This window comes from Tetrao urogallus (genome assembly GCF_951394365.1).
Source record: "Tetrao urogallus genome assembly, chromosome: 10".
NCBI classification, from domain to species: domain Eukaryota; kingdom Metazoa; phylum Chordata; class Aves; order Galliformes; family Phasianidae; genus Tetrao; species Tetrao urogallus.
The window spans coordinates 13,360,226-13,371,678 of NC_136823.1; the positions used below are offsets into that span (position 1 = coordinate 13,360,226).

Genomic DNA, 11,453 nt, shown 5'->3' on the forward strand with positions numbered 1-11,453 from the left:
CGCAAAGCCCAAACCATCGCCAAACGCGCAGGACAAACTCCCGCACAACCACATCCTGAGGCGCCTCCACGCCGTCTGAGGGGTAACGGTCACTGCGCGAGACGCCCCTCTGCCCGCCCCCGGTTCTGATTGGCTCTTGCTTCCTCCCACCCCTCCAATCACAGCTGAGGGGGCAGGCCTGAGCGCGGAGGCGCGACGCGGCCATAGCGAGCTGGTGGGTAAGCCCCGCCCTTCCGGCCGTCTCCATGGCAGCCAGCAGGGGGGAGGCGGCGGCGTCGCGGAGGCCACGGTGAGAGGTGGCTTTGCTTTTGCAAGCCGCAAAGGCTGAAGGTAAACTAGGTTTTTTAGGAAGAGAGCACGGAGGTGATGGGGACCTCCTGAGGGGAAAGGGAAGCGCTGGAAACAGAGCGGAAGGGCGGGGAGTCTGCTGGGTGAGGTAGAACACATCAGTTTCTGCCGAAGTCACGTGTGTCCTGCTTCAGAGTTAGGAGTGGTCTCGGACGTGCCCTCATAGATGTTCTGACTGCCTGGCGTTTTATTTCTCCCGCCTTTCATGTGACAGTTTATGGTGTTGAGGCTGATTTCTGGGACAGTAATGCGCTTCTGAGGTGGAAAGGATTAATTGACTGCAAAACGCCTCCAAGCTTCTGAGTAGTGCTGGGGGCCGCGATGTGGGCAGTGGGCACCCGATCCCACCATAGCTAAAAGAACCCCCAGAGCCATCAAGGTGTGCACGTAACCCCCTGTTCAGTTATCTCCTGTTACTGTACTGAACAGCTAATTCTTTCAAGGGCCCGAAATTTAAGCTGGTTCACTGACTTCAGTTGTTAAATCATGCCTGTATTTACCTGTGTATCTGCAACCTCATGTAGGGAACCTGCTTTAGGAGGGGGGTTGGAATCGATGGTCCTCCAAGGTCCCTTTCATTCTGTGATATTTAACAGGAGGCACTTTGAGGAGTAGTGTGAACTCCAGTTGCAACTTTGTACTCATAGTACCACCACGAAGCCAGAAATCACTGCTGTGAATAGTGAACAAACTATGTGAGCACATGACAGTCATAGAATCCTTAGAGTTGGAAGGGACCTCTGAGGGCCTTTTGTGTGTGGCTGTAAGCAGGTGACGTTTGAGAAAGCTTTATTAAATCTGAAGGTTGGAAGTCAAATTTTAGTTCCCAAGTAAAAATGTTAGAATTCAATAAGGTTTTCCTAATGTGTATTGTAGACACTTGTGGTGCGTGTGTTTGTGTTCAAACCATAATATAACAATGTCTTATGCTATTAAAATTTATAAGCGAGTTTTATTTACGTGGCTGATAAATTATATAAATATAATGTATGCAACTGTTAACTTGGAATGCTTTGCTACTGAAAAGCAAGCGTTTGTGCATGCCTTTGGAGGACTCTAATTTCACTTGATTTTGCTTTAAGACAGTGACAAAACCTGGACAAACAACAGAAGATGTCGTCCTATTTGGCTCAGGAAGTTCATCTGGCTAGGAGACACGAGGAGATGTAAGTGACTTCCTCAGTGGCTGGGCCTGCCCCGCAGCAGTTTGTGCTGTGATCCAGAGGGGTCTCGCTTCCATCCTTTGAACAGTTAATCAGACCTTTAGAGAGCGCGGTGGTATTTTACTGAGGGGCCAGTGATCCAGGAGGTGGCACTCTTCCTTCATGAACTGCTGGAATTGGTGTCATTGCTGGTGAGAGTATTTAGACTGATGAGGTTTTTTGACTTGTGATGATGGTATTGGTTTAAGATCTCCATTGTTAACCTCCTGTCACCGTTGAGCTCCTTTGTGGGAAAGGTATTTGCATTGTCACTCTGCGCCTCAGTTATTGAGCTGCATCTTTTTCACCCCTTAAACTAAGGTTGTGAAGCAAATACAGTAATAGTCAGGAAACTCTGCTTTTCTTATAACAGCTAGTTATAACAACTTGCCGGTGCGCAGGAGTAGTACTGATCAAGTCACCCCAGCCCACCCTGTCTTTCCTCTTCTGGGAGATTCAGTGCTTCTAAGCACCTTAGCATATGAGGACTGTTGGTTGCAATATTATAGCTTCATACAAGCACAGCAGGTGGTGTCTGCCTGTACCTTTTCCCTCCCCCAGCACACCCACCCTACAGCCGGCTTAATTAGCCCCATGGTTTTGAGAAAACTGGGTAAGGTAAAAAGGTTATTTTCTAGCTCCTGAGCAAAATGTTCTACCCACTTAGCAAAATGTTTTCCTTTGTAGACTGTCTCAGAGATCAGCGCTGCTACAGCAGATGGAGACTTATCTAGGAGACAAAAAGACTAAAAAGACATGGCAAACTCAAGCAGCTGATGCAGCTCGTAGAAGGAACGCAGCACTTTTAAATGTAAGTTTCTGCAACTACCAGGAACTGAGTTGAAATGTCATGATTATGCAGCTAAGATAATTTTTAAAAAATGTTTGCTCTGTTGCTATCACTGGAGTTCTCCTATATTCTCTTTTCTCTTCTGGAACTTGACCAAAAGTATCAAATGGCAAGTCTCTATTATCGGATGGCACTACTACCTATTTTACATGCCCTTCTTATTTGAGCCTTGTGGTGGCAGCTGCTGTCTCTCTTTTTTCTTTTTCTTTTTTTTTTCCTGAAGTATTTGCAGAGATGCAACACGTGCTGTTACATTCTGCCTAAGACAGCCTCAGTGTAACTAGACTCCAAGACCTTAACACTTTGATTCAAGAGTTGGGAGTATGTTTGGAAATGGGTGCTGCCCAGGTTAAGATGCTTTTAGTCCAGGGTAGGAACTGTTGTCCAGCTGTGATTGTGTGAAATTACGGAAGAAGTCCTCAGTTATTTTTCTTTAAGGAGAGGTAGAATGACTTCAAGAATATTACTTGCAAGTATTGTAAAATCAATGCTTGGTCTTTCTGGTTCTTCTCAGTGGTGATACTGTTAATGTTAATAGCTGTTCTACATATCTGTTGTCATGTTTGGGTACAGTTTATGTTTTCTAGGTTAGTTAAGTGGATGTTTGAGAACTGGAAATGAAGATCTGAGTTTGATGTTGGGGACTAGAATGCTAGAATTTCTAATTGAGCTTTAGCTTAGGCATCTGAGTTTGGAGAGATGGCACTTGACCACTGACATGAGCATGCATTTGAAAAGTGGTCATCTGCTTCTCACAGGCATTTTCTTTAACTCTTAGTTATTAAGATCCCATACAGTGTGTATTGAATCTTTTGAAATTATAAGTTTTACTCTAGAAAATTAAAAGTTTTATTTTACCATCAAATGTTTTTTTGCTTCTTCATGCAGAACCTGATCAAGGTTTAAAAACATTCGCATTTTAGGTGGGTATGATTCTGAAGCAAGCTCTCTTTGAATTTTAATGGAAGCTATATTTAGGGAGTGGCAGATAAGGCAGAACAGTTAATGTGTGATGCCTTCTTAAATACTGTGTGATGAGGGAGGACTTCAACTCAGACTCCAGTCAGCTGCTGCATACTGGGCTGGGGCAATCAAATGCCTCTGCAGTGGGCGTGGACTATGTAGGTGCTTCAGTGTGAGGTTGATAGAAAGGGATGAGTTGTTTATTTTCTTGCATCATAGTTCATTTTCCTCTGCTTTAGTAATTTCATCTGTTACGACTCCCATTTTATAATTACCGTAGATCTATTTTTCATATTGCTAGCTGTCTTTTTTTTATAAATGATCTTTATTTTACCAGTGCATTCTCAGCTAATGTACACAAGCAAGCATAAGAAATGCAGGATATATTTTCTGAAAACTTGTTGTATTGGAAATGTTAACAATAACTTAGACATATACAGAGTGTAAATATTTTTGCAGCTACACAGATATTTGCCATCTTCTGTCACATCCTCAAAATTGTTCCTTTCAAGTGTCAAAAATGTTGGTGTTTGTACAAAAAAAAAAAAGCAAAAACATATGTATCAAAACAAATTCTGTGGCAGGATAAAGTAGCATAAATCAGTTTAAATCTATTTATTTTATACTGATTTTAACAGACGTGCACTCCTGCAGATGCTTTCTGATAACAGAACAGAAAAGAACAAAAAAATCTCTGCAGAATAATACATGAGACGCTTGAAAACAAGACTGATTAATGTGCCAGCTTCAGAATATTGTTCCTGATACCAGGCACTGTACATTTCACAGTTACCATGTGGAGAGTTGTTGATTTGGCCTGCTAAAAAATACACGGACATGATGAAGTGTTATTTTTTTATTTGCATTTCTGTTTTTCTGCATGTAAGCAAAATCAGTTTTCAATATGTGATCATAGGAAGAGACATTTTTCTTTCTCAGTGCTAGTTGATATTTATGCACAGGAAAGCATTTCAAGATCAATTTATTTTCTAATCAGCAGGAAGCAGGGAACTAAACATCTTTTTTTAATTGAAATTTTAGCATTATAAGCACTTGTTCAGCATTTTAACATAATTGTCAGAGTATTTCACTTAATGTCTTTAGAGGGATACTGCAGATCAGAGAAATCTGTATCATCTGGTGCTTATATAATGTTTTCATAACAAAAGCAGAAATTAGACCAGTATTTACAATCTAATTTATGAGACTTGTTTGTCAGTAACATTTCTGGTTTATCAGTTCTGTTGTTATTTTGGTGCAGCGTCTTATATCATGAAATAGAAAATAGGGAATATGCTCTTCGATTTTTAGTACTGACTATGTAAGTAATTTAGACTGAGTTTGATTTCCTGTACGGGCATGTAATTGCAGAATTACTGAGGTGGGATTCTGCCAGGCTCTTATCAATATAAGTGACAGTTGAATTTGGTCCCCTAACAGCGACGTGTTTGTCATGCATTCCATTTTACCTCTGGGGAAGGGTCTTGAATTGTTTTTGTTCCAGTCCTTGTAGTTTCAGGGGAAAGTGCTGCAAGATGCTCTCTTTTTTTTTTTTTTTTTTTTTTTTCCTCTATATTGTGACATATTAAATTTGTTGCTATTTTTTTTTCCAAAGAAACTTACACCAATGTATTTATTTATAATTGAAGATGGAGATTCCTCTTCCCTGCAAAGTTCACCGGTTGCATAGACATGAAAGAAATGCCATCTAATCTTGGTTATTTTTCTAAAGCATACTACACCTTCCAGCAAAAATTTTGTTCACTGTCTGTCATTAAATCAGTATTCTGACAATAGACTGCACAACACAAACTCGAGTGAGCAACAAAAAGACACATCCAATATCTAGGCTATGCCAAAGTGACCTTCTCCACTAAACATACATGCACAACTGCTCTCTCCTTTTTTTGCTCGGAATACATAAATTTCCAATGACCATAAACATTCTGATGCCCTTAACTGAATAGCTAAAGAAATGATTTTTTTGATGCTCTTCCTTCCTGTGAAAATTCCTTTAGGAAGGGGGGAAATCCTGTGGGAGAACATGAAACAAACTTTAGTGCTTGATAGTTCTTCTGGATGTGGTGATATCTTCTCCAGCCTTCATCAGAGCCATACTGAGATGAGCTTCATTCAGTGCAATTGATGGTCTGTCTGTTCTAAGCACATGCAACAAAGTCCATACTTAGTTTAGTGAATTCTTTTATGTCTTCTATTGTTCTTATTGACATTGTGACTTCAGGTGGCTTCTGGTTTTGCTTACATTCCCTCTGTGTGTTTATTCTCTTTTCTCACCTGACAAGAGGCAGCCACTTGCTGCTTCTGGGATTTGGATAAATCCAAGATCTAAGTTTGTTCTTAAATGTCCCTTAGCTTCTCCAAGGTTGTAAACTCCCCTGTACAAAAGGGGACTTTTACTTAGATTTCTAAGAATGTGCAAGAGAATTTAGTCATGGTGTAAAAGGGTTTAATGAAATAGAATAAGATGAACACTGTAGAGTGAATGAATTGAGTGTGTTACTAAGTTGAACTTGAGCTAACAGGTTTCTGTTTTTATTAACCATACCAGCTGAATTTGAGCCATGTATCTCAAACTAAACTGAAGTTGAGCACTGTTTATTTTTGATGTATTCGTATTGGCTATTATTCAACACGAGTAATCATGTTTGGTCTCTCTTGAGGATATGCTTCTCCAGAATCTCACTCTTCTTTTCAGCAGCAGTGGTGGTGAATATTTGGGAAGTCCCTTTGGGGAATTTCCTCTCTCATTTAGTTTTTCTGTTGTACTCTTCACACCCGCTCTCTGCTCCCAACTCTGCCATCTGCTACACTTTCTTTCCCCCTCCACTCTGTTCAGCTTTGGCTTCTTCACACCCCACTCCCACGTCCCTTTCTGTCTCTCTTCATCTGCCCACCACTCAATCTCTTCAATGTTTGGGTATGGAACTAAGCCCACAAGAATGGGTCAGAACTTTAAGGGGGTAGGGGGCTAATTTGGGGTGATGGGTTTTATTTGTTTGTCACTGCTGTTTCTGTTTTTAAAATTTATTTAGGCCTTTGTGAATCCAGCACACATCCACTGGGTGAGCAGAAACCCAAATACTGATTTTTATAAGAAAGCTATGTGAGGTGCATTGTCATCCAAGTTTGTCTGGTGAACAGCTTGCTGCAGCTCTACATTTTTGTGCACATGTTATGCATGCATATTAGCAAGTCATCTTTGTCTTGAGAAGTAAAGATCTTGCACATAATTTGCCTAGTTACTTTACAGTTACAGTAGCTAGAATACATACTTCAGTTTTCATGCAGCACAGAACAAACCATTCTATTCTTCATTGCTGTAAATCATAGAGAATGGAATTTAATTGTAATTTACTTTAGCGTTCAAACAGAACAGCAGTGCTTTACAGCAACAAACCTATGTGGTAAAACATTTGTTCTTTTATCAGAAAGTTACAGTAAGCATTTAGAAACTGTAGGTTCCTAATCTTACAAGTTAGATTCCAGAATGGCTGCAGAGAAAGTTTTGAACCTCCAGTGTTGTTATTTGAGTACTGTTTAGGTTTAATGAGTTAACTTAATTAATCTGAATGTCTTCATGTGAGTATATTTTCCTTTTAATATTCCCACTGTGTTTTTAAAATGTGCTTTGCCTGTGTTTTAGGACATAGAAGCAGCAGAAAAAAAGCTGCAAGAAAGAATGTATTTACTTCCACATCCCGATACTGTTAAGCTAGAAGTAAGTCCTAGAACTCTGTCTTTTTGTTTGCTGTTTACCAAATATTTTGCTCCCCATCCCCCCCAAGCGTGTTCTTAAAGTGAAAATAATTGATTTTAAAATCCAGTGACTGGTATAGCCAAAGGCCTGTGTGCTGTGCAGCAAGCTGAACCTAACTTCTAGGGCAAGGTCCCTAGATTCTAGAGCATTCTGGTGGAAATGTTTTGCAGCTTTCAGATCTTTACATACTTGTATTTAAAAATGAAAATGGATGATATTGACGAAATTCAATTTTTACAATGACTACTGTGACTGTTATGTCAGAGCTGCTTTGTTTTACACAGACATCCTGTTTTCAGTGTGCTGCAGGTTGTCATCCTTACATTTCAGAGTCAACAGTTTATCAACTTGAACAGAGAAGGTTTCACTTCTCACAGTTATTTTATCAGGTCGTACAGGATCCCAGGAAAAGTAGTGCTAAACCTGGGATTTTTCTTCTCACTCATAGTCCCTGAAGCATTATTTAAAGATGGCAATTTTGAGGAAGTTGCTACTCTGAGAACGAAATGTTGTTCTGATAAAACACACCAGTTTCCGTTCTCTAATCTCAAGACCGTTTTCTCAGTATTGCGCTGCGATGAATGAATAAGGAGGACAGGAGCACTCTTAGGAACAGAAGTAGGAACACAGCTTATTCCTGATAGAAACTAAACATCTAACAACGGGGACACCAAATCATAGTCCTGCGTGTGTTTCTTGCACCAGTGATTTGTGGGTTCATCATTATGCAGTGAGTTATTTTCCACAAACATAGCATGTCCCACACGATTCTGTGTGTTGTCAAAGGAGAGGAAAGGTATGAACTGTAGTGTTTTCATCTGATGGCGAGGTGTATTGTATGTTGATTTCACACCTGCTGGGCAAGTGTTGTAATACTTAGGCTGCTACTTAAATGAGAAACATCGTTCCTTGTTTTAGTTACTGTTAAAAGATGTTGTCTGCCTTTCTAGTTCATAAATGGCTGACTCCCATGGCTGTGACAAGGTACATTCTCAGAATGCCCTTTTAGTGGGGTTTTAAGACATTTTTAGGAAAAATCAAATGTTCTTCCTGGATGCCTGTACATCTTGAATGACACTGAGAAGGCTGCCAAAGTACTTGGTTGAGCCCAATCTGACTGTGCTCAGAAGTAGAGTTTTAGACTCTTAGAGGACTTCAAGGCACCTGAAGAGTTGTTTGGATCAGTTTTGGACTAGGAGTTCAGCTTCTGTCTTTGTCCTGTATTAGGTGCTTAAGCTGCTTATGGGATGTAGACTGAAGTCCACATGTACTGAGAGCACAGAGCTGATAGCTGCAGGGATCTTTGTGCTCTTCAGCATAGTGGTATAGTGGTAGAATTTTTGAGAGAACGATGTTACTATTTGAAGCAGAAGATCCTATTTCAGCCTTTTTTGTACTTCTAAAGAAGAGTGCTATAAATAGTAGAAAAAGAAAACTTTTTCATGGTACAAAATTCTGGTGTGTGCTCTGCTCCAAAACACTTCTGAGCATATTTCACTCAGCCATATATGTGTCTGTATTAATATACTTTGAAAGTTATGGCTGTAATGGATCCCCAGCTTGCTAAGTCAGAGTAGTTTTGTGTGACAGCACATATGCTTGTCAAAAAAGATTCTTTGAGTAAATCTGTTGAAGAAAATATTTTTGTAAATCTGCAAGAGCTGTAGTTATATCTGAGTTACATGTAAGGATCAGGATGATTAGCCAGGAATCTAATACTCTGCAGAAAGATGTAGAAGAGTACTATAAAGTGAACGTTATATATTTAAACAAGTAGAGGAAACAAAATGCATATGGTACCATACATGTTTTCTGCTACAAAATTACTTTTTACTGAATGAACATAGGTATCTCAAAATACCTCCACGTACCTTGGAGAATTGGATGTGTAAGTTTCATCTGGCTCTTGATCACATTATCTTGTGGAGAAAAAAGGAGAGGCGTCACTAAGAATTTCTTCTTCTAAGTTCTAGAAGAAGCACAGTTCTCCTGAGTGCTAGCGCCAAAAATACGGTCAGTATGTCCGTCCTAGCAGTAGAATGGAAGTCAGGTTTCTTAGTCAGAGGCACTGAGTAACGCACAGAGTTAGATAACCCAGTGTTCTTTTCTGACCACGAGATAACTAGATGGCCTTTTCCTTTCGTGACGCAAATCCTGGAGCCAATTACTGTGTCACTGATTTATCACAGCTGAAATTTTACTCAAATAGTTTGAGCTGCATTGCTGCAAACTTTTCTAAGGAAAGCAGCTTACGTAGCACTTTCTGTTTATAGCATTAAGCAGATTATTTTATTTAATTTCAAATTTAAATGCAACTAACGCATGTATTTAAATACGAAAGCTGCTTTTGGAGAAGCTTAGAATCACAGAAAATATTTTATTGAAGGTATGCTGAGGGTCTGAATTAATCTGTGCTTACCACAAGAGGGCAGATTCAGTCACTTCACAGTTCATGCCACAAGATGAAATCCTTCCAGTCTGGTGTTTTGCATCGTATGAGAGATTGATAACTTTGTGTGCAAGTACATTGTTCTTTCCTGAACTGCTTCACTCATAAGGCAAGATTTGAAAATCCATTGCATATATCTATTGTTTGTAAACATGCTGATGCAGATTTTGAAATAAAGTTGATTTTTATTTTTTTTTATGTCTTTCTCAGACTCTCTATTGGGCTTCAGTAAAAGACTCTCTTCCCAATTGGGAAGAGTTTCTTTTAGGAAGAGCAGAATATCCCATTGGTTTTAAGAAACTGAAAACTACAAAGCAGAACAACATAAGCTACCCAGAAGAAGATTCACAAAAACAAATACTCTGATTTTGTTTTGTAACTCTGGTTTGAGCAGACAATATCATCCAGGTTATAGAATGTAATATTATGCCATTAAATGGTAATGTAAATTGTTTGAGATGAAAATGAACTGTACTGGATAATTTGTTTCTGTTGTCTCCGTGTGTAAAACTTCAGTTTGAATGGTGGCGTCTGCTTTTGGAGAGTTTAGACTAGAATTCCTCACAATGAGAGAAGCAGTGCTGCTGAAGGGGGCTTTTTGGACCAAAAGTCAAATCACCCACCAACATGATCACTGCTTCACTATAAGAAGAGTCTTAGGTTATTTGCAATCCTCCGCTTTTCTGTGTAAGTGTGGTAACTAAAGATATATTCATACATAATCTTTCTACACTGTATTCATCTGTGTTGCATGGATGTCTGTGGATGAAGCAGAAAGGAAGAATTTGCCATTAGTGGGAAGGGCAGGCTCTTTGCATCAGTCCTGGTTCAGCAGCAGTGATCTGTGTGAAAACATTCATGATAGCGGATGTGGGAGAACACCTTGAATTTGCATATCTTGCTTTCCCTGATTGTTGTTGTTTTTGGCATTGCCACTTCTATTGCTTCTGCACCACTCTCCTTTAACTGCTGCTGCTTTTCCCAGCCTCGTGCTATCTAACGTGTGAGTAAAGACAAGAAAATACAAACAAATCCATAGGAACTTTCTGCTGCTCCTAGGCTTAATGCTATTTTCTTTATGGTGGCATCCTATAAGTGAGGTGTTTAACTTAAGCATGAGGAGTTTGATAGGAGCAAGCAGGAAGGTTGCCTGCAGCAGCTGTCATACAACCAAGAACATAGAAGCTGCAGAGATTCTTTCTCAGCCACTGAGCTGTTCCTCCACATCTTCTTTCAGAGTTCATTGGAAAAGACTTCTAGATTTGTGACTTGGCCTGAAGAAATTTCACCCTTCCTATGTAAAGGATGCTTTAAAGAAAGAAAGGAAGGGAGAACCTGGGCTGGAGTCGATATATTGCTAAAATTTAATCTTATATGCTGCAATGTTCTTCTGAATGGGACAACAGCCCCTGATCTGGAACAGGAATAAAAGAAGTTGACTTCTGCCAGAGCCTGGGGATTTGGAAAAATTGTAATTACTAATTTTTGCTGATCTGTCATTGAACTGATCAATGCATCTCCGTGTTACTTAGAGATACAAATATTTTTTGTGCTAGACTAGGGAAGTACTTTTATTGAAACTCAGTTTCTAGCAGCATTATTGATAAATACGTGAATTGGCTCAGACCTGTGGACTGAAGAACACGTGTTCTGTCCATTAAACATAGCTCAGATATTCACAGGTTGATGAGCTGTTGGTGGGGAGTTCGTGGTTCAGTCTGAACTAGAGAATGGACTTCTGGCTGGGAGCTCTAGGAAGCCTGGCTGAACGTGAAGGACCAGTATGCATGAGTGCTCCTTCCTGAAATTAGGCAGTCAGTTTTGTCTGGATTTCAATTAGCCAAAGTATCATTTGCACACAGG

General features: G+C 39.8%; 1 protein-coding gene across 1 annotated transcript; it reads left to right on the forward strand.

The window, feature by feature from the left end:
- Positions 1–1,461: 1,461 nt before the first annotated feature.
- CEP15 (centrosomal protein 15) lies at positions 1,462–9,956 on the forward strand (the record flags this gene model as incomplete). Its single annotated transcript, XM_079540298.1, has 4 exons — positions 1,462–1,514; positions 2,238–2,361; positions 7,028–7,102; positions 9,801–9,956. The coding sequence occupies 4 exons, from the start codon at positions 1,462–1,464 to the stop codon at positions 9,954–9,956; spliced, it is 408 nt and encodes a 135-aa protein (XP_079396424.1).
- Between the last annotated feature and the right edge of the window lie 1,497 nt (positions 9,957–11,453).